General features: G+C 37.5%; 1 protein-coding gene across 1 annotated transcript in view; it reads right to left on the reverse strand.

Annotated features, from left to right (window-relative positions):
• Positions 1-21024, reverse strand: part of ITFG1 (integrin alpha FG-GAP repeat containing 1) — an 84634-nt gene that overhangs the window by 7740 nt on the left and 55870 nt on the right. The window contains exons 11-14 of the mRNA XM_042437666.1: positions 19558-19601; positions 16330-16408; positions 6697-6821; positions 6152-6234 (exon numbers count right to left, since the gene is read on the reverse strand). Of these exons, the coding sequence (XP_042293600.1) occupies positions 6152-6234; positions 6697-6821; positions 16330-16408; positions 19558-19601 (331 nt within the window). The remainder of the gene's footprint in view (positions 1-6151; positions 6235-6696; positions 6822-16329; positions 16409-19557; positions 19602-21024) is intronic.

Consider the following 21024-nt stretch of genomic DNA (forward strand, 5'->3'; position numbering starts at 1 on the left):
GATGTCTAAATTCATAGAATCATAGAATTGTAGAGTTGGAAGAGACCACAAGGGCCATCCAGTCCAACCCCATTCTGCCATGTAGGAACTCTCAATCAAAGCATCCCTGATAGATGGCCATCCAGCCTCTGTTTAAAGACCTCCAAGGAAGGAGACTCCACTACACTCCGAGAGAGGAGTGTGTTCGACTGTCGAACAGTCCTTACTGTCAGGATGTTCCTCCTAATGTTGAGGTGGAATCTCTTTTCCTGCAGCTTGCATCCATTGCTCCGGGTCCTAGTCTCTGGAGCAGCAGAAAACAAGCTTGCCCCCTCCTCAATATGACATCCCTTCAAATATTTAAACAGGGCTATCATATCACCTCTTAACCTTCTGGTTCTCTAGGCTAAACATCCCCAGCTCCCTAAGTCATTCCTCATAGGGCATGGTTTCAAGGCCCTTCACCATTTCAATTGCAAGAGAAAGCGCAGCCACATTCACATGTCATGTTAATACGAAAGAACTTTTGAGAATTCTGGCTGAATGAGCATTAGTGTACATGCTCAATCCAAATTGAATACTCCTACCAGCAAGAACAAATAAATAAACCAGAGAATGTCGTTCCTTGCCTGTTCATGATTATATCTGAACCAGGATTTCTGGTCTGTTCCTCTCCTAGGGCTTTGCTCTTGCTTCCTAAAATGAACTGTTAAACCAGAATCCTCATCAATTCTAGATTACTTTGACATCCAAATTTGGTGATTAATTACCCCTAGGCTTGAGAAGTCATTTGAACTGACATTCTTTCAGCTGCCCCAAGCTGCCTGGTATTTCAAGGCATGCCAATTTTTAAAATCATTTAAAAAGAAACAGTTCTCATCCTCTCTGCAATGGACAGAGATAATTTCAAGGACAAGGGTACTAAATTGAAGGATGTTCATGGAAAGTCAGAGGCATATTTACAGATTTTGAATTAAGACTACCAGGAGAGTGGAAATGAGATTTACAGGTTTCCAAATTCCTATTTTGTCAATCACTTGACCCCCCAAAAATTGTTACTAGGGTCTCATTGATATCATTACCTTGGAATAAACAGCAGACTGTACCCCCCCTTTTTGCATAATTTATCTTAATTGTGATATGATTGCATTATATACAGCATGTATTGAATGCTGCCGGTATATTTCAAAGGCTAATAAAGTCATGATCTTTGTAACAAAGCAAGAATGGCTTTGTTTTATAATTATAATAATGTCCTATTGACCACCAAGGTCAGCTTCCGTAATCAATCAATCTTGAAACAGACTAACTACAATCAATGTATGCTTTATAAGGTACATAAATTTGAGACATCATTTGCTCAGAAAACACCAGGAATAAAGTAAAAGATTAATGAGTAAATAATTTTTTGTTTGTAAGAAAAACTGTTCTTCTTACTCTCCTAAAATACCAGCACTAGAGTATACTTGATGCTAATTAAAAAGAGCAATCTCACAGCTCACTGCATTGCATTGACTAAATGAGATGTTATTGTAACATTCTCTCTCATGATGCTTAAAAGTATCTGGACTTAGCCAAGCTTAAACTGGATTACTGTTGAATTTTATTTACCCTAATGATTGAACCCCTAGCAAACCCTATCAGATCCAAAACCAGTATAACTGGTCTCAGTATTAATGGCCAGCATTATAAGACTGCTCTTTATGCAGGTGATGTGCTGATTTTTTTTTTTTTTTTTTGACCAAACATCATTCCCCTCGCTGAAAGAGGAATTTGAAGTGTTTGGTAAATTCTCAGGTTTCCGAATTAACTTTGATAAATCTGCCATGATGACTCTGAACACCTCCCACCAACAGCAGCAACATTGGCAATCCCTCACGAACTTACATATCCATCCATCACATTATACCTATCTAGGAATAATCATAGCTAAAGACACTCAACAACTTATATCCAGGAATTACCATCCATTCACCAACTGGATGACACAAAAACTGAAAATATGGAAAACACTTAAACTTTCCATCCTGGGCAAGTCAAAATGTTTTGCTTCCCCGCCTGTTTTTCTTGTTCCAAAATATTCCATTGGCCCCCTTCACTTCCAGGTTTGCAAAATGACAGTCCACAATTAACTTATTTATTTTTAATTAAAAAAGACCTAGGTTCTCTAAACACATCAGACACACTGCTTCTGCCTGTGGTGGACTGGTGAGCCCAGATATTGAACTTTACTTTCATGCCTTCCAATTAAGCCAAATTGTGCAACTGATCAAGGATGATGCCTCCACAAAATGGGTTAGCTTGGAAATTGGCAGCTTTTTTCCCTTCATAATCAGACCACAAAACACAAACTTAAGGCAGTAACCAAGAGGATTCCAGACTGATGAGAGCTGACTTGCATAGACTAGCTACACTTTTCTCCCCCAAACAGCAGCCTTTCAATGGCCATTTAATCACGAGCGTTATAAATCACCTATATATTGGAAGCCACATGCTTCTTAACACATGCTGTGAAATACATTTGAGAGGGTGCTCTACTGCACTTGTGCCCTGCCTGTGGGTTTTCTGGAGACACTTGGTTGGCTGTGGTGGGAATCAAATGCTGGACTGGTTAAGTCTGATCTAGGAAGGCTTTTCTTAAATTCTTCACCCAGCTGGTGCAGTGAGCAGAGAACTAGCCTCATTTGAGCCTTGTAGCACTTGACACGTCTTGTGAAGAGGTAAGACCAGCACTGTCCTCTTGTGCCATTCATTAGTGCTACTAGCTAGTTTGGATGTTGCCAAAAGGATCTTCGGGCTAGACCAGAAATTTTAATCCCTCCTTTAAATGAAGTTTCCACAGGTTTTCTGCTTATAATGGGAAAGGCTTTATTCTAGCTCAGACCCAGAGCAGCAGTGCATACAATTGCTGCAGCAGTTGAAGCAGCCCAGGGTCTCAGTGCCAGATCTGGGAGCCATAATTCTGTTCTGATGCTGCAAACTATTCGATTCAGTTCTTAAGTTTGAAACTGCTTGGGTTTTATTTCACTAGTCTTAAAATATACCTCATTTTATGAGTTCAGCTATCTTAAGCTGCAGCTCACATAATGCTTTTTACTGCATGGGAGTGCTCCCACAGGTGCATGTAAGGGAGTTAAATATACATCACCTCCTTGAAGAGAGGAAGATATTCTGCCAAGCTGCCCCTGGAGTTGTGCCATTCTTGGGAGACAGCAATGTTTTATTCACCCTTCAATTTTTACACAACTGTGTAGCAGAAGCAGGTTCAATCCAAGTTGGTAACCATGCACCTTTCACTTGTATGGAAACATGATTAAATTACAGAGCAGCCAGCTTGCTTGAACATCACTGAAGCCATCAACATTTTCAACATGTAAATTACTCCTCAGCCTCATTTTTGTAAGCCCCACCTGATGTTGAGCGATGCTCACTACTCCACGAAAAGCAAAAGTTTCATTCTGCTTTCCTACAAGTGACAGATCATTTTGTCTCCATCATCTGTACAGCTGATAGCAATGATAGGGAATTTGTTCTGTTAGGTAAGCTTCTTCCATTTTAGCATGCATTCTTACAAAAGGAATCAGTTCTGCCAACAGAACAGAACTGGATTAATATTTGCCAATTTATTCCAGAGCAAACACTTTGGGGGGGGAGAGCCACAACAATACCATCACTCTGGCTTATTTGCGGTTCTCTTGCTACTTTTGTGAAAAGGGAGTTGAAAAGATTCTTTAAAATGCAGGGAGATCAGGGGGAGGTTTATGTGTATGTGTGTGCATTCCCATATGTATGCATGTGCGCACGCACGTGTGTGTAGCAGTTTCTGTTCTGTTTGTGTTCTGAAACTTCTGGAATAAAAAGGACAGTGTCTTGTGATTTCTTAAGAAAAGCTTCTTTGGGTTATCTTAAGAACTTACAGTGCTTTTTAACTCAGTGATCTACAGAAGAGGATAAACCAGTAATCCCAATAATCATGTAATCTGACTAATTGAAGCAAGGGTAGAGATTCCCTTAAAGCCAGCACAATATAGTGGTCTGAGTGCTGGACTAAGATACGGGAGATCAGGGTTCAAATCCCCCCCCCCCCGGCAATGGAAACCCACTGGGTGGCCTTGGGCAAAGCATACTCTCTCAGCCTCAGAGAAAGGCAATAGCAAACGGCATCTGAACAAATTCTGCAAAGAAAATTCCATGATAGGTTTGCCTTCAGATCATCATAAGTCAGAAATAGCTCACATCATGGGATCCCCTACAGTTTTAGTTTTAAAAGCCACTTGATTTTTATTGTTTGATCTGTCAAACAGAGATATTGTATGTGTATAAGAATCAATGTTGCACTCCCCACATGTATCACCATTATAAAGATGTAAACTGAATGTAATTCGACTGATTTCCCTATTCTGAAAAGAAAGAGGGGACAAACCTACATTTATTATCCTAGTGAACATGAAGTTTTAATTTACCAGCTTTCTAAATAAGTGCAAGAGGTATTGGCTTGTAAAATCTTTTGCTTGTTCACTTGGTGAATATTTATCTATACTGCTTAAATGTGCCTTCAAAGAGAACACTATTTTAAGTGTTCTCTTTTAAGCGAAGGCAGCCCTCACTTGTCACAGGTCACCTGGTGAATAGCAGTTATACTTCAGGCTATATATTATTCAGACAAAAAGTCCTTCCCATCGGACAGCCACGCTGTAATTCAAAAATTTACAAAACTACACTCTTCAAATTCGGTTTTTAAACATAAAATATAGAGTTGTTCTCTTTCTGTGATAGTTTGCTAGGAACAAATTAGAAAAGAGGCGTATAATTTTCTTTAAAGACCCAACATGAAAAATGGCTGACGCCAATTACTTTTATACAAACGGACTTTTATTCCATGCGCACTGCAATGTGAAAGTTGTCCTTTGCAGCTTGTCCTTCTTGCCCCTAATTATAAGAGAATTCAGAGATCCATGGCAACACACACTATGCCCTGGAAAGCTGAATAGAAATCTTTCTGCACATCACTAGATACAGAAAATGTATATTTGATTAAACCAAAACTTTTCGTGACCCCATTGTCCTCACAATTACCAGTATGTTTGCTACTTGATAGGGAAAAATACTGTAGACATTTCACTGAGAAACATTTTATGGAGTTATAGATCTATGGTTAAATCCAATTATTTTTTTAAAATAATAAATAAAAGTAATTCTCAGCTAACCCATCCTTCAGAAAATATATCTTGCAAGTCTGCTTTTGCACAATTTCCACCCAAAAGGGCTTGCCTACTTGTTTTTAGAGGTCTGCAGTCAATATTTGGTTAGTTTAGCTCAATCTTTTAGATTGTAAACCTGAGGGCAGAGAACCATCTAATTAAAAATAATAATTGTAAGCCGCTCTGATAGCCTTTAGGGCTGAAGGGCAGGGTATAAATACCATAAACAAACAAACAAACAAAGGTTAATGTCTACTTCTTATTCAGATAGTTCCTTACTTACCATGTGGCCTTCCTCATTCTATAGCTCTTCCCTGCCAATAATGATAATGATGATAATAATAATAATAATAATACCCTCTCAGAATTAACCATCTGCTCTTCTAAAGTCCTCCTACTTTCTTTTTTTAACTCTAATTTCTCAAGTCTTCCTATTTTCTACAGTCTTTAGCTATCTAACTCTTAGTTTCCATGCACAAACTAGTTTTCCTCTTCTTTCCTCTGTGTCTTCTACATTCTTAGCACTTCAGGCCAATGTCAGCAAGACTCCTCTGCTAGGCTTGCTTCTTTGGGGAGATGAAAGCAGTTAAACCAACCGTTGCCAAAGGCTCTCTTTTCACATGTCCACATAAAAATCCCTGCCTATATTACAATACAAACTTTGCCCCATCAAACCCAAGTGGCTTTTCTTTGTATTTATAGATTCATAGTTTCAACTCTAGGACATCTAGCAAAGTGCACAATATACAACAGTTCCATCTGGCTAATTCTTTGCAATTTAGTGCAAGCTAGTTACCAGCAAATGATTGAATAGTACAGGGAATGTATTTTGAGTATTTTTGTCCATACTGTATTTTCACTAGGAGTTCTGCAAGAGAAGGACATTACCTAACACTGCATCATGGCCTAAAATTTATTCCCTTAAAAAACATTACAACTGATCAGGTTGGATATAATCTGCCTGGACTTACCTTCGAGGGAGATAGTGAGGATATGGAATGACTATAAGCTGGGAATTTGGGATGATGGCTGTCCACTCCTGTTTTCTTACAGACTGAAAGAGAAGAAACAAAAGCACTTGGGGAATGTTCTGCAAGTTCATTCTAATTTTCACATCTTAGTCTTAATGAGACTGATAAATGATCCAACTAAAGTAAAATCTTAATGTTCTCAAAAAACTAGTTGGCATGACATTTCCAAAAAGCTTTATTTTGTCTCCCCCCTCCACCCTCAAAGAAACAGTTGTAAGGACTTAACTAAATGAATAAGGAGGATGCCATTTTTGCAGGTACTCAACGAAACTCGCAGGAAAAAAGTTCACCAAATTCCATTGGGTTTATTCACACAACCATTTTAGCTTGACAGTCAGCACTGAAAATGTCATTCTCAGGCTGAAAGCCCAGCCAACATGTTGTCATCATACTACTCTTTTGAGAAGAGTTCAATCTGAATTCAAACAATGCACTCCTGTAAAAAAAAAATCAGCAGTTTCCAGTAAATAAGGGTTTTGACATACCGTTTCTCCCAGTGGACGAGGAATGCCGACATACAAGTGATCAAGGAAATTAGCACTGCGTCCCAAGCCTAACACATTATACGGGAGCTGGAGGGCAAAGTGGGCAGACTGGCTGAGCTGTCCAGCTGGAATATAATGAAAAAGAAGTGAAGGTGAATATATTGCTTAATGTCTTCAGAACAATGCTTTTTAGCAAAAGATCATTTGCTGGTCTTTAGCTAAAACTGAACCTCAAATAAGCGAAAATCTTTTAACATCATCAACATCAACTTCATCATCATATATAGCATTTAAAAGTGCTTGATACGTTTCAGAGATGTTATCTTGTAGACATTAGATCAATCCTATAAGGTAGAGTGGTACTGTTATCTTCATATTGCAGATGATGGCTAAGATCACCAGTGGTTCACACTACTTTCCCCAGAATCTGTTAGAGTTAGCAGCCTTTACATGCATATTCTCACTAATGCCAGTTTGCATGTTTACAGACTTATTGTTTATTATATCACAACCCTCTCTTTTTTTGCAGTCATTTTTCTGTGTCTTTCTCTTTCCTCCATTACACCATGTATTTCATTATGCACAAGTAATCTATAAGTAATACTACTCTGAAATATTGCCAAATCTTGTGTCTGTAAGGGTGGGCATGGGATTGGCTGTTGTCCAGCTTCTGCCTTGACAATTTAATTCCTCTGCTTAAGAGATCCAGTACTACCTCTTACATTTCCCAACACAAAATGGCTGCCATAATGAATGCCTAGTCACAAAATGGTGGCTATGAGTTCATGCAATCTGTCAAAACATACTTATTTCACAGAAGAACAAACTTGTGAAAGCTGAAAGACAAGCAATTTGCCCAAGAACCTAAAAACATAGCCGAGATGGGGGCTGAACCCTAAAACAGAAATGTATTCCTTGAGTCCACAGTTCTTTCTCTCATTCAGGATTATCCTCACCAAACACTCTTTCTTATCCTGTCGTCCCAGCACACAAGGTTGATACACCATATTCACTCATTTCTCTCTGCCAGGATCATTACTTCCCTTTCTGTCTCTAATTGCAAATATATGCATTTCTTTATCCTCTTTGCTTCCTCTTTGATTTCTCTGTCTCTCAGTGGGACACCTCTGTTGGAGAATTTGTGCGACTAGCAGTCACTTTCTCCATCCTTGCACTTGCTATTGCTATCCTTTCTCCACTGCACCAGGTCATCCCTGCCTGATCTCTCTTGGGTGACTTCCACCATTTCCCTGTTTGTGCTTTCTGGAGGGTCAATGAAACCCAAGTCACTGTGGGGAAGGCTGCACCTTGTTTTAAAGGGGAACTTTCTTTCTTGGAAGCTTTTGGGTAAAGATATTGGCAGAAAGTCAAGTGACTACAAAGGAATTCCTTTTTCGACTTTTGGAATGTCTCCCTATTTTCTCATTGTTGATCAAAGGATTTGGACTGAATGACACAGTTGATCATTTCTGCAGGTTGGCAAAAGAACAGGTTCACTATTTTTCATTCATGTTTTCAGATTTCATTTTGTATTCCTGCATGGACTTGTGCTCATTTTGGTGACGCCAAGATATTTCTGCCAGGTAAAAACTGCAATTATATTCACCACAGTGAAGATGAAAAGTGAATATACAAAGCAGTAACGTAAAGCTCAACAGAACAATATTATGAAGTGTTTGAAAATGGAGCCTTACATATACTAATGAAACACAAAGAAAATAGATATGCTGCACCAGTCTCAATTTTGAATAAAGGCTTCTAAAGGGAATTGGAAAATTTAAAGTGCCACCAAATTTAATTAATTAGTTACACTTCCAATTGTGTGTTTAGGAAGAGTTTACATGAGAATGTGCACAAGATGAACATGCAAGGTTACTCATGTAATGGCTTTGTATTGGAACATAGGAAGCTGCATGGCATCAGGACAGATTATTTGTCTATCTAACTCAGTATTGTCTATTTTCTTCATCTTCCTATCTCCACATTTATTCCTCAGACTGCTTTTCTTAGACTGACATTGTTTATACTGATGAAGAGGAAATGTCAATTTTAGAAAAAAAAAGAGATTGCTCAAGAATTCTGATTAATAGCAACTTCTTAATTCCTTGACGCAGTAGTACAATGCTCAACTAGGAAATATTGGGGGGGGGGGGCTCAGCAATTACGTATAGGGATTTCAATAAAGAATGTTCAGTGCACAATAGAAATACCAAACAATACTGAAAGCATTTGAAATGACCAAAGACATGTACTATTCATAGACTCTTGGATGTAGATAGCAGAATAAATGCATTCTGCAAAGCATTCAGTTATGAATATGATTTTCTGATCCTCAGAGTAGTTAAGCAAATCCACTGGCAGAGCTGAATCAATAATATTGACCACAGTAGTAGGAGGTAAAAATGAGGGAGGGGAATGAAAAATGTCAGGATACTGGAACACTTTTTAACTATTATGTTTCCTTGTCAAATTTTTACTGCATACAAAGCAGATTCAGCATAGTATAGTGGCTTGAGCATTGGACTATGTTTCTGGAGACCTGGGTTCGAATTCCCACTCGGCCATGGATACCCAAATCATACTCTCTTAGCCTTAGAGGAAGGCAAAGGCAAACCCTGTGATAAAAAAAATGGCAAAGAAAACCCTGTGATAGCCTTGGGGTTGCTCAAAATGACTAAAAGGCACACAACAATAAATACAAAGCCAGGTAAAGAAACTGAACCTCACTATATATTTTTGTGAGTGAGACAATAATTTCTGATGGGCAGGAAATTATTTACCACAATACCACACTGTCCATGACACATAAGTGTTGTACTCTGCTCTGTCCCATTGTCCCTATGATTCTAAATCTGGGCTTGCAGTTTTCAGCAGGTAATATAGTTATATATTATGGGGGATGTTCTATTCTGCAAGGTAGACTTAGGACCAACAAAGAGAGCAAGTTAACCCCTTTATTTCCAAGCCATACTAAGTTTGGTTGCCACTGATGGTTCAAGGGCCACAATAAGAAGCAAAAAGGAGCCGTAGAAGAAGAAAGGAGAATTGTGTTCCTTTCTTCTCAAATAGCTTCCCCCAAACAGGTGTTCTCCAAATATTTTGGATTATACAGTAATTCTAATCATCACCAGCAAATATGGCCATTGCTTATGCTGAATTTGGAATGGTGAGAATTACAGTGCAGCACATCTAGAAGGGGCCAGGCTAGGAAAGCCCCATCTAAACAAGTAATTTCCAAAACTAATTACAGTGTCTATATACAAGGTAAATAGGGACATTTTACACTACACAATAATGACAGTTGGATATCACTTTTACTGCAGTGCCTCTACCCTAAGGAGTCCTGGAACTTGAAGTTTGGAGAGGTACTATAGTTGTTTAGCAAGAATTCTAAATAAGTCATGAAACTAGAAATTGCAAGAATCCATAGGATGGAAACATGACACTTAAATCGGAATCATAGCAGCATAATTGTGCAACATGCAAGAAACCAGTGATGACCATCTGGAATCCAGTTGCACCCTGATCTTCCTTCTCCTCCAGAATTTTAATATTCACTATGCAAGTAAGCAGGTGGGCACATGTTCATCTAGTTTATTTGTAGAGAAGTACACACCTCCAAACATTAGGTGCTACCCAATGGGAGCAGAAAAATGGTCTGCTAAAAGGGCATTACATGTTCTAAGAATGAACTTCTGCTTTACAATTATATTAGAGGATTCACATACCAAAGTTAAATTTTTTATCTCATGATGCATCATAAATGTCATCATTTAGATTATAAAACGGTTCATTTGTTCCTTGTTCCACTGTGCATTTTTCAGGTTTCTGAGGCTGGGGATATGAGTAATTTGTTTAGGATGACAAGTCCTTGTCACTGAAAAATATTTATGCAAGAACAGGCATCAACTGAGGCAATTTTAAAAAGAAATTAACAAATTAAATGAGTTAAAGAAAGCACTGATGTAGTAAACCTATACTGATTTTTCGTAGTACTGATCCATTCATACTTTGCATGTCAAAAAACAAACTGTAGGACAATGAATAAATAGCAGAGCTTTAATTAGATTCAAAATCTGAACTAAGATTATATTCAGTTCTTCAGTACATGCCCTCCAGTTTCTTTACAGAAATCAATGCCCCATTTTAGAAGCTTGTGAATTGGGTCTTCAAGCACCAGGCAGAAAGACAGAATTGGTAACCTCAAATGAAGTAGCAATTCATAATAAATACTGTACTACCAGTTCTTTGGTGAGATAACAGCCAATATTTCAGGACTGTTGCCAGTACCATTTTGTTCCATTCTCTTCTGTTTTTATAAGGTTTAGGCTCTAGATGACACAGATCCCCAAGTCCATCTCTATGTTTGTTCCATTAAACAGAATTGGACAGATGACTGTGAATGCAAGGGACAACAGCCAATGTTCATAGTATTTTGAAACACTATTATAAGATGACAACATAACTTTATAAATTTCAATACAGGAGGGGGGAAATATAATGATGTTTGTCACAAGCCTGCATTTTGTCAACATGTGGCTATTTTCAGTTCAGATGGTACTGAAGGGAAATTCATGCAAGCAGGTCTCTCCTCCTAATAGCCATGTGAGTACTCCAGAAAATAATAATAATAAAAAACTAAGTGCCATTAGCAAGACAAAATGAGATGCTCCTCTTGAGATACAAGTTGCCTCTAACTGAAGTAAAGCTTCTGACTGCATAGACCATGAAAAACTATGGAATGCTCTCAAAGAAATCAGAAGACCACAACATTTGATCATTCTGATGTGCAATCTGTACTCAGGACAAAAGGCTGCTGCCAGAACTGAGTATGAAGACACAGAATAGTTCCCAACTGCAAATAGGGTTAGGCATACTATCTGTTAGCATATAATTCTCCTTCAGCCTTAGCCCCACACTCTTCCCAGCCTTACCAACATTCTGCTATCTACCATGTTCAATATCTTGTCCCTGCCTCTTCCTGTTTCCTTCCACCTTCCATTTCCAATTATCTAGTTATGCCTTCCATCTACATTTTATTCTACACATTCCATGGCTTTCATTTTCCTAGTATGCTTCATGTTTGTATGCCATCTCAGTTCAAGGGAGATACATAGTTCTGACTAAATTTGTTCAGTCAAAGGTGTGGGCATGACAGGACTTCATGTTTGCTGGGAAAGATTTTCCTTGCTTGAACATGTGTTCTATGCACCATTTTTGTCAGCCATCTGAAACTAGATCCCTGTCTTTTTTTTCTTGGGAATATTCCCCCTTCTTCCAATCTGGACAATATTGCTTTCCCATTGTGCATCTCAAGGGCAAAGAGTGGGGATTCTCTAATGCGGATTAATCCCCCCCCCTTCGCCACTCTGTCTATGAACAGCTTACAACTTCTCTCACTTTTGCATGTGTCCTATACCAGCTCCTGAAAATGAGTTTTTCATCAGCATATTGGTAAAAGTATTGCAAACAATTTGTACACAGCTCACACTGTTGCTGTAGATCATAAGTTCAAAGGCCCAGAACAGCACTAAATAATCCTGGCATTACTAAACTGTGTAAGACCAGAAGAGCTAAAAGATGCTGGCTCAGCTGCCGGTGAAAGGCCACACTGAGAAACCAGGTTAAAAATAGCCAGCAGAGTACAAAAGCTCAGTGGCAAGACATTGGTCATCACATCTAGTTTGCATCTGACATAAAGAGCAATGAGTTGAGAAGAAAAATGACCCAGGAGTTAAGGACAGAGATATCCTCTTGTGCCCTTTCGTGCTTGTCAGACTGAGCCTTAGGGTTAATATGTAACAGAATGTAATGACATTAGTCATCTCTCTCTGATAAACTACAGAGCTTCCTAACTAAAAAAAAAAAAAAAAAAAAGGGGGGGGGGAGTATTTGAAAAATTATTTTCCATGTTATAGAATGCCCCTCCAAACACAAATTGACACGGGAAACAAAGATACTCAAAATCAGTATTTTGTGGGGGCAATTGTAAGTTTAAGCCAAAAATTGATTATCAGAATCCAAGCTTGTGCTTGGATGGTGATCAGACCCGCCTCAAGGTGGATTGCTGCATTTAACACTGAGCATGGTACTGAAAATATACCTCTTCAGAATTTGGTCAGTATTATCTTAAATGTATCAAAGTTATTATAAGTACAAATTTGAGCTCCAGATAATAAAACCGTGATGATTTTGGCTTCAAAAACTTGTATGGCGGCTGGTATATAGTGTCCTCCTTTGGTACAGAGAAAACTCTGCAGTGCTGTCATGTTCCTATATGTATTATTAATTGCCATTTCTGCCTGGAGTTTCCATGTCCCTGATGCCTGAAAGGCTACTCCTAGGTATTTAAAGCTGTTTACTTGCTCAATTCCTACACCATTTATTTGCCATTTATGACCGGTTTTGGAAAAGACCAGAATTTTAGTTAAAGCTTAATTATGGCAGTATGTACCTAGTTGTCTAAGGAGTCTTCTCAGGCCAATTTCAGTATAAGATAATAAAACAGCATCGTCTGTGTAAAGCAAAATAGATATAGGGTGATGGGCCAATTGAGGCTAATGGAAATATTTCCCTTTTAAGAAACTGATTAAAGAGTCAATATATACAGGTTAAATAATAGAGGGGCTAATATATAACCTTGTTTAACACCTCTATGAGTAGAGATAGTGTTTGTGAGGTAGCCCTTGTTATTGTATTTAACTCTAAGGCTAATGTGTGAGTACAGGCTCTGAATGAGTATTAGCAGCCTTTTATCTATAGATAGTCTTGTAATTTTTTTATTCCATTTCTCTTTTCACTTTCCTCCAGAGAGCTCAAGGCAATGAGAACAGCTCTTCTCCTTCCTCACAAAAACCTTGTGAGTTTGGTTAGGCTGGGAATTTGAGTCATCGAGGGAGTTGAGGATCCTAAGGGGATTAGAACATGGATCTCCCAAGTCACTGTCTAACAGTCTAACTGTTACATCATGCTGGGTCTAAGCATTACACCACACTGGTTCTTCAGACATTTTCTCCGAAATGTAAATGACCTTTTCCAGATCTGAGGAAGCTTCATTAAAAACTAAATGCTTACATAATTCCTTTTCATTTAAGACAATTAGCAAGACGATGCCAGGATATGGTAATTAGAAGCCACACAAAACAAAATTATGTGGATGCCGCTATTAAAGAGATGTCACCCAAAGCGAAATGCAGACAACACCAACATCCATGAAATGCCTCAGTTCCAAACAGAAAGTAAAAACTCAACTAAGAATTAGAATCTGCAGTTTTAAAACAGATAAACAGATGGCTTGCATTTTAATTAGAAGAAAAATGCATGGATACAATTATAACAATTATAGTTCAGCTAGTGCAGCCAAGTGGATGAGAGAATGGGCTGTGAGTCATAAAGCACCCCTCGTGTATTTCAGATTTCACCTCTGCTATCAAACTACTATGTGGCTTTAGGCAGAGCTTGGAAAAGTTACTTGTTTCGAGTACAACTTCCAGAAGCCACCAGCCATCATGGGCACTGTCATCATTCTGTCTGCAAAACATGGATAACAATACTGACATACTATTTAGGGCTATTGTAAACATTACTGAAATGCCATCTACAGAATATTTCAAACATTATTAAGTGCTATATATACAAATGCTAAATATCATTATCATTATTAATGATTAATTAATTGCCTTGGAGGAAAATCGGGGGGTAGTTTTGTTTGATTATTTTTATTGTATTAACCTCTGTTGTTACCCGCCTCGATCCCCAAAAGGGAAGAGGAGGGATATAAATAAATACTTTATCATCATCATCATCATCATCATTGCAAAACAAAGTTTTCCTTCTTTGTAGCATAAAGGAGAGAAGTAGCCTATTACTCCAAGTTGTCATGCTCAATGTTTAGTAAATGACAGGTGCTAATAAGATCATCGTCATCATCATCATCATCTGTGTGACTGGAGAGCGACACCTAAGTCTGATACCTGAGAAACGGACTATCATATTGCTTGCAAACAATAGGCTATTGATATTTAAAAGCCAATCTCACTCACTGAGTAGGCATTCAGTTCAAAGAGAGACAGAGGATTTGGATGCTCACCCATCTGTGCATTTTTGAAGCACACATGATACATGTTCCCAATATCTTAATCTTGAAATACAGTGCAAAATTGGAGTAACAGATTTCAGATAACCTCCTGAAGTGAAATCTCACCATGGGAAAAATCTTGATTTCCTTTTGGATGGTACATCACATAATGCATGAGCCTTTTAAAAAACTGCAATGAACAGATGCCAGAATTGGATTGAAGGCTTACAAGGCTGGAGCACCAAAAGATTACTTTTATTGATCACTGTGGCTTGCCCTAGTTAGTGTATGTATGTCAATTCAGTGAAGTCTAGGCACTCGCCTCCCAGGGAGCATGTTTCTCTGGTGTTTCAACCTCCAAGCAGGTTTTGTACCTTTCCCTCTGTCCTTCCATCAGGTTTCAGGGGACAGGTTTCACTTACCATCTGTGTGCTAAAAATGTTTAATTTATTAAAAGCCAACATGATTATAAAACTACCCAGACTGACAGTTTTCCAGCAGAGTTCCAGGCTGTTGCCAGTTTTGAATAGTTAAATTATGACCACCCTGTATATGAAATGCTTATTATAATTTGCTTAATTATATGGGTACCTGCAGCCAGCTGTTCCACAACAATGTGTACTTTTATGGCACTGATTCCCTTTAAATATTAAGATTTGCTAGCCCAAGAGTATGCTGACTCCATTATTATTCATAACCAGTAGAATGAAAAAGAAAGGGGGAAATTCACGACTGCATAAACACACCCAATGAGTGCAATTCAGTCCAAAGAAAGGTCATGATAAATTTACTTAAAGCTGAGTTAACTCAGTACTCCATGCCCTCAGAAAGAGGCTAACGATTCCCGTCTTTCTTTCTTTCTTTTAAAAAAGCCTTTATCCATTCTTTCTTTGCTAAATAAATGCACATAATGATTCTGCCAAGCAAAGTGGATTCATTTGCCTGAAGTCATAACTCTTGGAGAATATCATTACAATATGGCCATGTATATTTATGGGTCATCACAGCCTTTGGGCTCTTATTAAAGGAGTAGTTTCCTAGAAAAGTTACTGCAGAAATCAAGCATCAATGAACAAACTGCCAGGGGACTGTAGTAGTTCTTTTAATGCAATTAATATGCCTAAAAATTTAGTTTGATTAAATTAAAATTTATAAAATATAACATAACACAAATACTGCATGACAACATGGGGTTGTCATGCAGGGGTAGCTGTGTTGGCCATTTAATAAATACAAACGAAATTCCAAAAGGAGGAGGAGCCTGCCTGCAAAAGCTTTCCTCCCCAGCATACCATCTTTTACTAAGGACAGAAACAACATGCAGGCATCTGACTAACATCTCCTACTGTTTCCCCCCCTCCTGTTTGGTTTGTAACATTTTGCCTGATGAAGAAGCTCATTGAGCTTTGAAAGCTTGCAACAAAGTACGGCCCCTTTCCCAACTTCCCTTACATTAAAAGTATTTGCTCTCCGCTCTCTTTCCCTATGTTCAAGCTGCCTTGTTTCAGAGAAACTGTAGTTAAAAACAGTAAAAAAGAAAAAAGCAGGAATCTTACCTGAACCGTTTTTCAAGTATCCATTTGCATCTACTGTTGTATACATAATATAAGGTCCAGGTTGATTCACACCAAAGGGCTGGAATGAAAGGTAATGTGCTTTACTATTTTTCCAACTCTTTTTTTCTTTTCAAAGCTTTCAAATTAGCACAGGAAGAATTAAAAAACATGAAATGATTGCAGGGTCTTTTGTCATTCACAGTGTTGGGAAATCTGCAATGATTTATTGGAAGCATTCTGAGAAGACAATTTGTTTTCATGCTGCTAATAATGAGGGGTGCCTATTTTCCACCTCCAAACTAAAAAAAAAAAGTCTTTCAATTCATTCCTGTAGATGCTTTTCTGAATACACTGTGATTGCACACAGAAAACCACAATTCCTAGGCATCCCAGCACTAACCTAACCATCAACTTTTGAGGTCGACTGGAACAAGCACAATAGCATTTCAAGTCGCATGTCCAATCTGGTGTGGGAAGAGGAATCTTCAGAGTTCTTTTTAGCCACTGATGCAGAAAACAGTAAATGTTTCCAGCAGAGATACTTATTCTCATCAGCTAATGCAAGTCTGAAAGATGATTGACTGCAAGCTGACAGTTTGATAAGAACAGCAAATGCCAGAAAAAAGGCTTAGGCAAGCTGAAATTCTTGATGGTTGCACAGCAATTTTACAGAGTTTTTATTACTAAGTCTTCTTAAGTACTACCAAAGATGCTATGTTGTATGATGGGTGATTCAGGACAGACAAAAGGAAGTACACAGCATACAGTCCAACTATGAAATTTGCTGCCACATGATGTAGTGGTGGATGCCATCCTGCACAGAGGATTAGATGTATCTGTGGTGCTCCAGCCATAGAGGACATTGTACATATCCTGTTTGATTGTTGCTTATATGACAAGGGGAAATCCCATTTCTTACAACCTTTTTTGGGTTAGAATAACCAACTGGGATCTTATTGTTAAACTGTCCCATTTTCTTTCTGATGAGAATTTACATTTATTGCGTTGTACCGCAAAATGTATTACAAAAGCTGCTCACTTTGAGAGATCAATTTATCATACAACATGGGGTTCTGTGCCATGGGGATGAGTTAATTTAAACATCCCTATTGATTTCCTCTGCTCCTCCATGTTTTAGCTTGTTTTATCCTATAAAACTATCTATACCAGGAAAGATTCTAGAGCAAATCATTAAACAGAGAGTCTGTGAACATCTAGAAGGCAATTCCATAATCACAAAAAGTCAACATGGGTTTCAGAGAAACAAGTCATGCCAGACAAATCTTATCTCTTTTTTGATAAAATTACTAGCTTGGTAGATGAAGGGAATTCTGTGAACATAGTATATCTTGATTTCAGTAAGGCCTTTGACAATGTTCCCCATGACATTCTTGCAAACAAGCTAGTAAAATGTGGACTAGACAAGGCAACTGTTACATGGATTTGTAATTGGTTGACTGGATGACAAGGTCTCTTCGAACTCTATGATTCTATATTTTATTTTGTATTCCATTTTATCAAATGTGTTTTTATTCAACTTTTATGAGTTTTAACCTTCTAGCTAATTTTTATATGAGTTTTAGGAGTGATCCAGTTTTACCTTTCTATGTATGTATTTTGATATTTTGTATTTGACTAATCAATAAACCTGTTGTTGTTGAATACTGATACCAGCCCTAAAACCAGTTTAAAAGGTGAGTAGTTAAAATGTTTGACCTCAAAAAAAGTGATTCTTTGCAAGGGCGGGAACTGTAGCACATTTCTAGTATTCACTGATGACAGTAACACTCAGAACTACTGTATAAAGAACTTATTCCAAAGTCAAAATCATTATGAACTCCACATATGCTTCCTGGGGAGTTTAGTACAAATGTGAAGACAAGTCACAAAGACAAAGCATATGAAAAACAGCATATCCTCTACTCCCTACCCCCATGTCAAGAAAGTGGCAAATATGGTACCTCTGGGAAGGGAGAATAAAGAAGAAGGCAAATCCTCAAACACAGTTTTAAGTAGATAAGTGAGAAGCAAATATTTCAAATATAGTGTGCCTTAGGGACCCAAGCTGTCAAGCAAAATGCCTAAAAGTAGCTCTCACAAATCGAGCCTTGCTGACATGACTTTCAAAATTATTGCTTTAAAAAATTGCTCAAGGCTTATTTGGAGGCTACATCACATGACAGATAAAAAGATATTCTTGTGCCGGCAGGCCTTTCCAAAGTGATAAGGGCTGGGAATGTCCTAATGAAATTTTAAGATCGGTATTTTTTGTACATTTTATTTTAACTGTTTTAACTTTTAAAATGGTTTAATTGTTTTTTTTAAATGTTATACTTATACATTTTAATGTTGTATTGCTTTTCAATTGTACAGTAGGCCCTTCTTATACACGGATTTTTTATACATGGATTCAAGCATCCATGTTTTCAAAATGTTAAAAAAAAGTATAAATTTCAAATATCAAACCTCGATCTTCCATTTTTTATAAGGGATACCATTTTGCTACGTCATTATATTTAATGGGACTTGAGCATCCATGGATTTTGTGATCCACGGGGGATCTTGGAACCAAACCCCAGCGTATAACAAGGGTCCACTGTACTGTTTTAAATCTGCAGTTTGCTGCCTAGAGTCCCTATACTGAGAGAAAGGCAGGATATAATAATAATAATAATAATAACAACAACAACGTCAAGAAAAAGACAGAGCAAACTTTGCACAGCTATACATATGGCAAATTGAAGAAATGGAGCATGACCTAGCAAACAGTTTTATATATCTTACTTCTTTGTGTTGTGGGATTTCCTCCCCATTTTCTAAAGTATAAAATACCTCTTCACCTCCTCACACTACTGGAAAGGTGCTTTTAAAAACTGGGTGTATTTAAAAAAAAGGTCTTGTGATACAGTAAAGTAGCGGGAAGGAGACAATGCCTCTGGGGAAAAATAATCAAGACACCTATGGAAATCTCTTTGCTCTAGAAATAAAGTTATAAAACATTACAAATTCATTAGAATGGGGATTCTGAAATTTTGTAGAGAATTCATGCTGTAGCTCCCTCACCTCCTAAATTGGCAAGATATTAAAGGCTGTGATCATGACATTCAGTCTGTAAAACAGTCAGGACTCCATGATCTTTCTCTGTCTGCTTAGTGTTTTTTTGAAAAGGCCAAACACTGTACAGATTTGGGGCATTATTGAAATAAGTGATTTTAGAAACATACTTACCGTTATCTTATGAGGACAGTCATTTGAACAAAGGCCGCTGAGAACTGTGGATAAACAAGAAAGAGAGAGATGAGACCAATGTAACTTTATCCGAGTTGCTCTAGTCTATGCACATTTCCTAGCAATCTTAAAAACACTTCTGCTTTATATGCATTTGCACATGTTCCGAGTTGCATTCCCTTGATAAAATTCCCATAAAAATCCAGGTTAATGTTATTGGCCTCGCATCAGAATTGAAAAAGCCATTACTGATCTACCCAAATAATGCTGCTTTGTATTATAAAGGGTATTAATTAAGCAATACTGTTCTATCACACCTATTTCTTGACTGGGTAATGTGCTGCAAAATGCAAGTATAACACCTACATAAGTATGGAAACAGTCAAAAGACATGATGAAAGTAGAAGTTTGCACGCTGTCTACAATAATGAACTTCTGACTCTCGAATCAATACTTCACCAATTTTTGTCACAATTCCTCTAACCACATCAGGATGAGACATATAGAGGGAATTTTATTGATACAACAGTTCTGTAATGTAATTTACACCGGAAAACTGAATGAATGGATCAAAGTCAATCAGTGAGTTTCACATGCAAGTGTGGATTTAAATTTAAATTTCTCTGCTCAAACCCAAACACACTTTCATTCCCTTCTTATGTTTCTTGGACTACAACAACTCTATGCTAAACACTGTGTCATAGCAACATGTATTCTTCATAGTAATAATATTTAACTAGTGACTGTATCTGTTCCACAATTTTAAAAAAACAATTTGTTACTCATGATTCATTATAATGTTTAACATTAGTCAGAAAAGTCATTTTGGGGCTGTTTTAATGGCTATGACATTCATGGCTCATGTTACTTTAATTTGATACTGGCAGGTTGCTAGTTTCAGTGATTTTTACTAAAATAATTGATTATTTTTTTAAAAAAATAAAAGCAACACATTACTAATGTGTTATTAATATTTAGTGTAACAAACCATTTTATAATAATCACAAAACTAACATTAGCAAACTAATTTTCAATTCACATTAACAAAGTAATACTAATACCTAATATTAATGTTAATACTTAATCCTAATATTTGATACACTAATATTTAATATCCAGGGGTAGGCATGTTGGCCATATAGAAAAGTGAAATAACATCCAAAATCCACAAAATAGCGATACCTTTATTGGATCAACCAAAATACACAAACATATACAAACATACAAGAAACAATCTGTAACAGAGTAAGTTGAGACTGTTTTTTGGGAAAAAATGATTAGAAGATATGGACTGAAATTCAAGCTGAACCACAGACTACTTCTATGTTTCAGACTCCCACTTATTAGCCGGCATCCTGTTAGTTGACCTAGCATGCGTAAGCTACCCTATACATGATATGTGTGCATGAATTTTTTGTCACAATGCAATGGATGCACACTACTGACAATAATGGAAGACAAGTTACA

The sequence above is a fragment of the Sceloporus undulatus genome, chromosome 8, assembly GCF_019175285.1.
Source record: "Sceloporus undulatus isolate JIND9_A2432 ecotype Alabama chromosome 8, SceUnd_v1.1, whole genome shotgun sequence".
NCBI classification, from domain to species: domain Eukaryota; kingdom Metazoa; phylum Chordata; class Lepidosauria; order Squamata; family Phrynosomatidae; genus Sceloporus; species Sceloporus undulatus.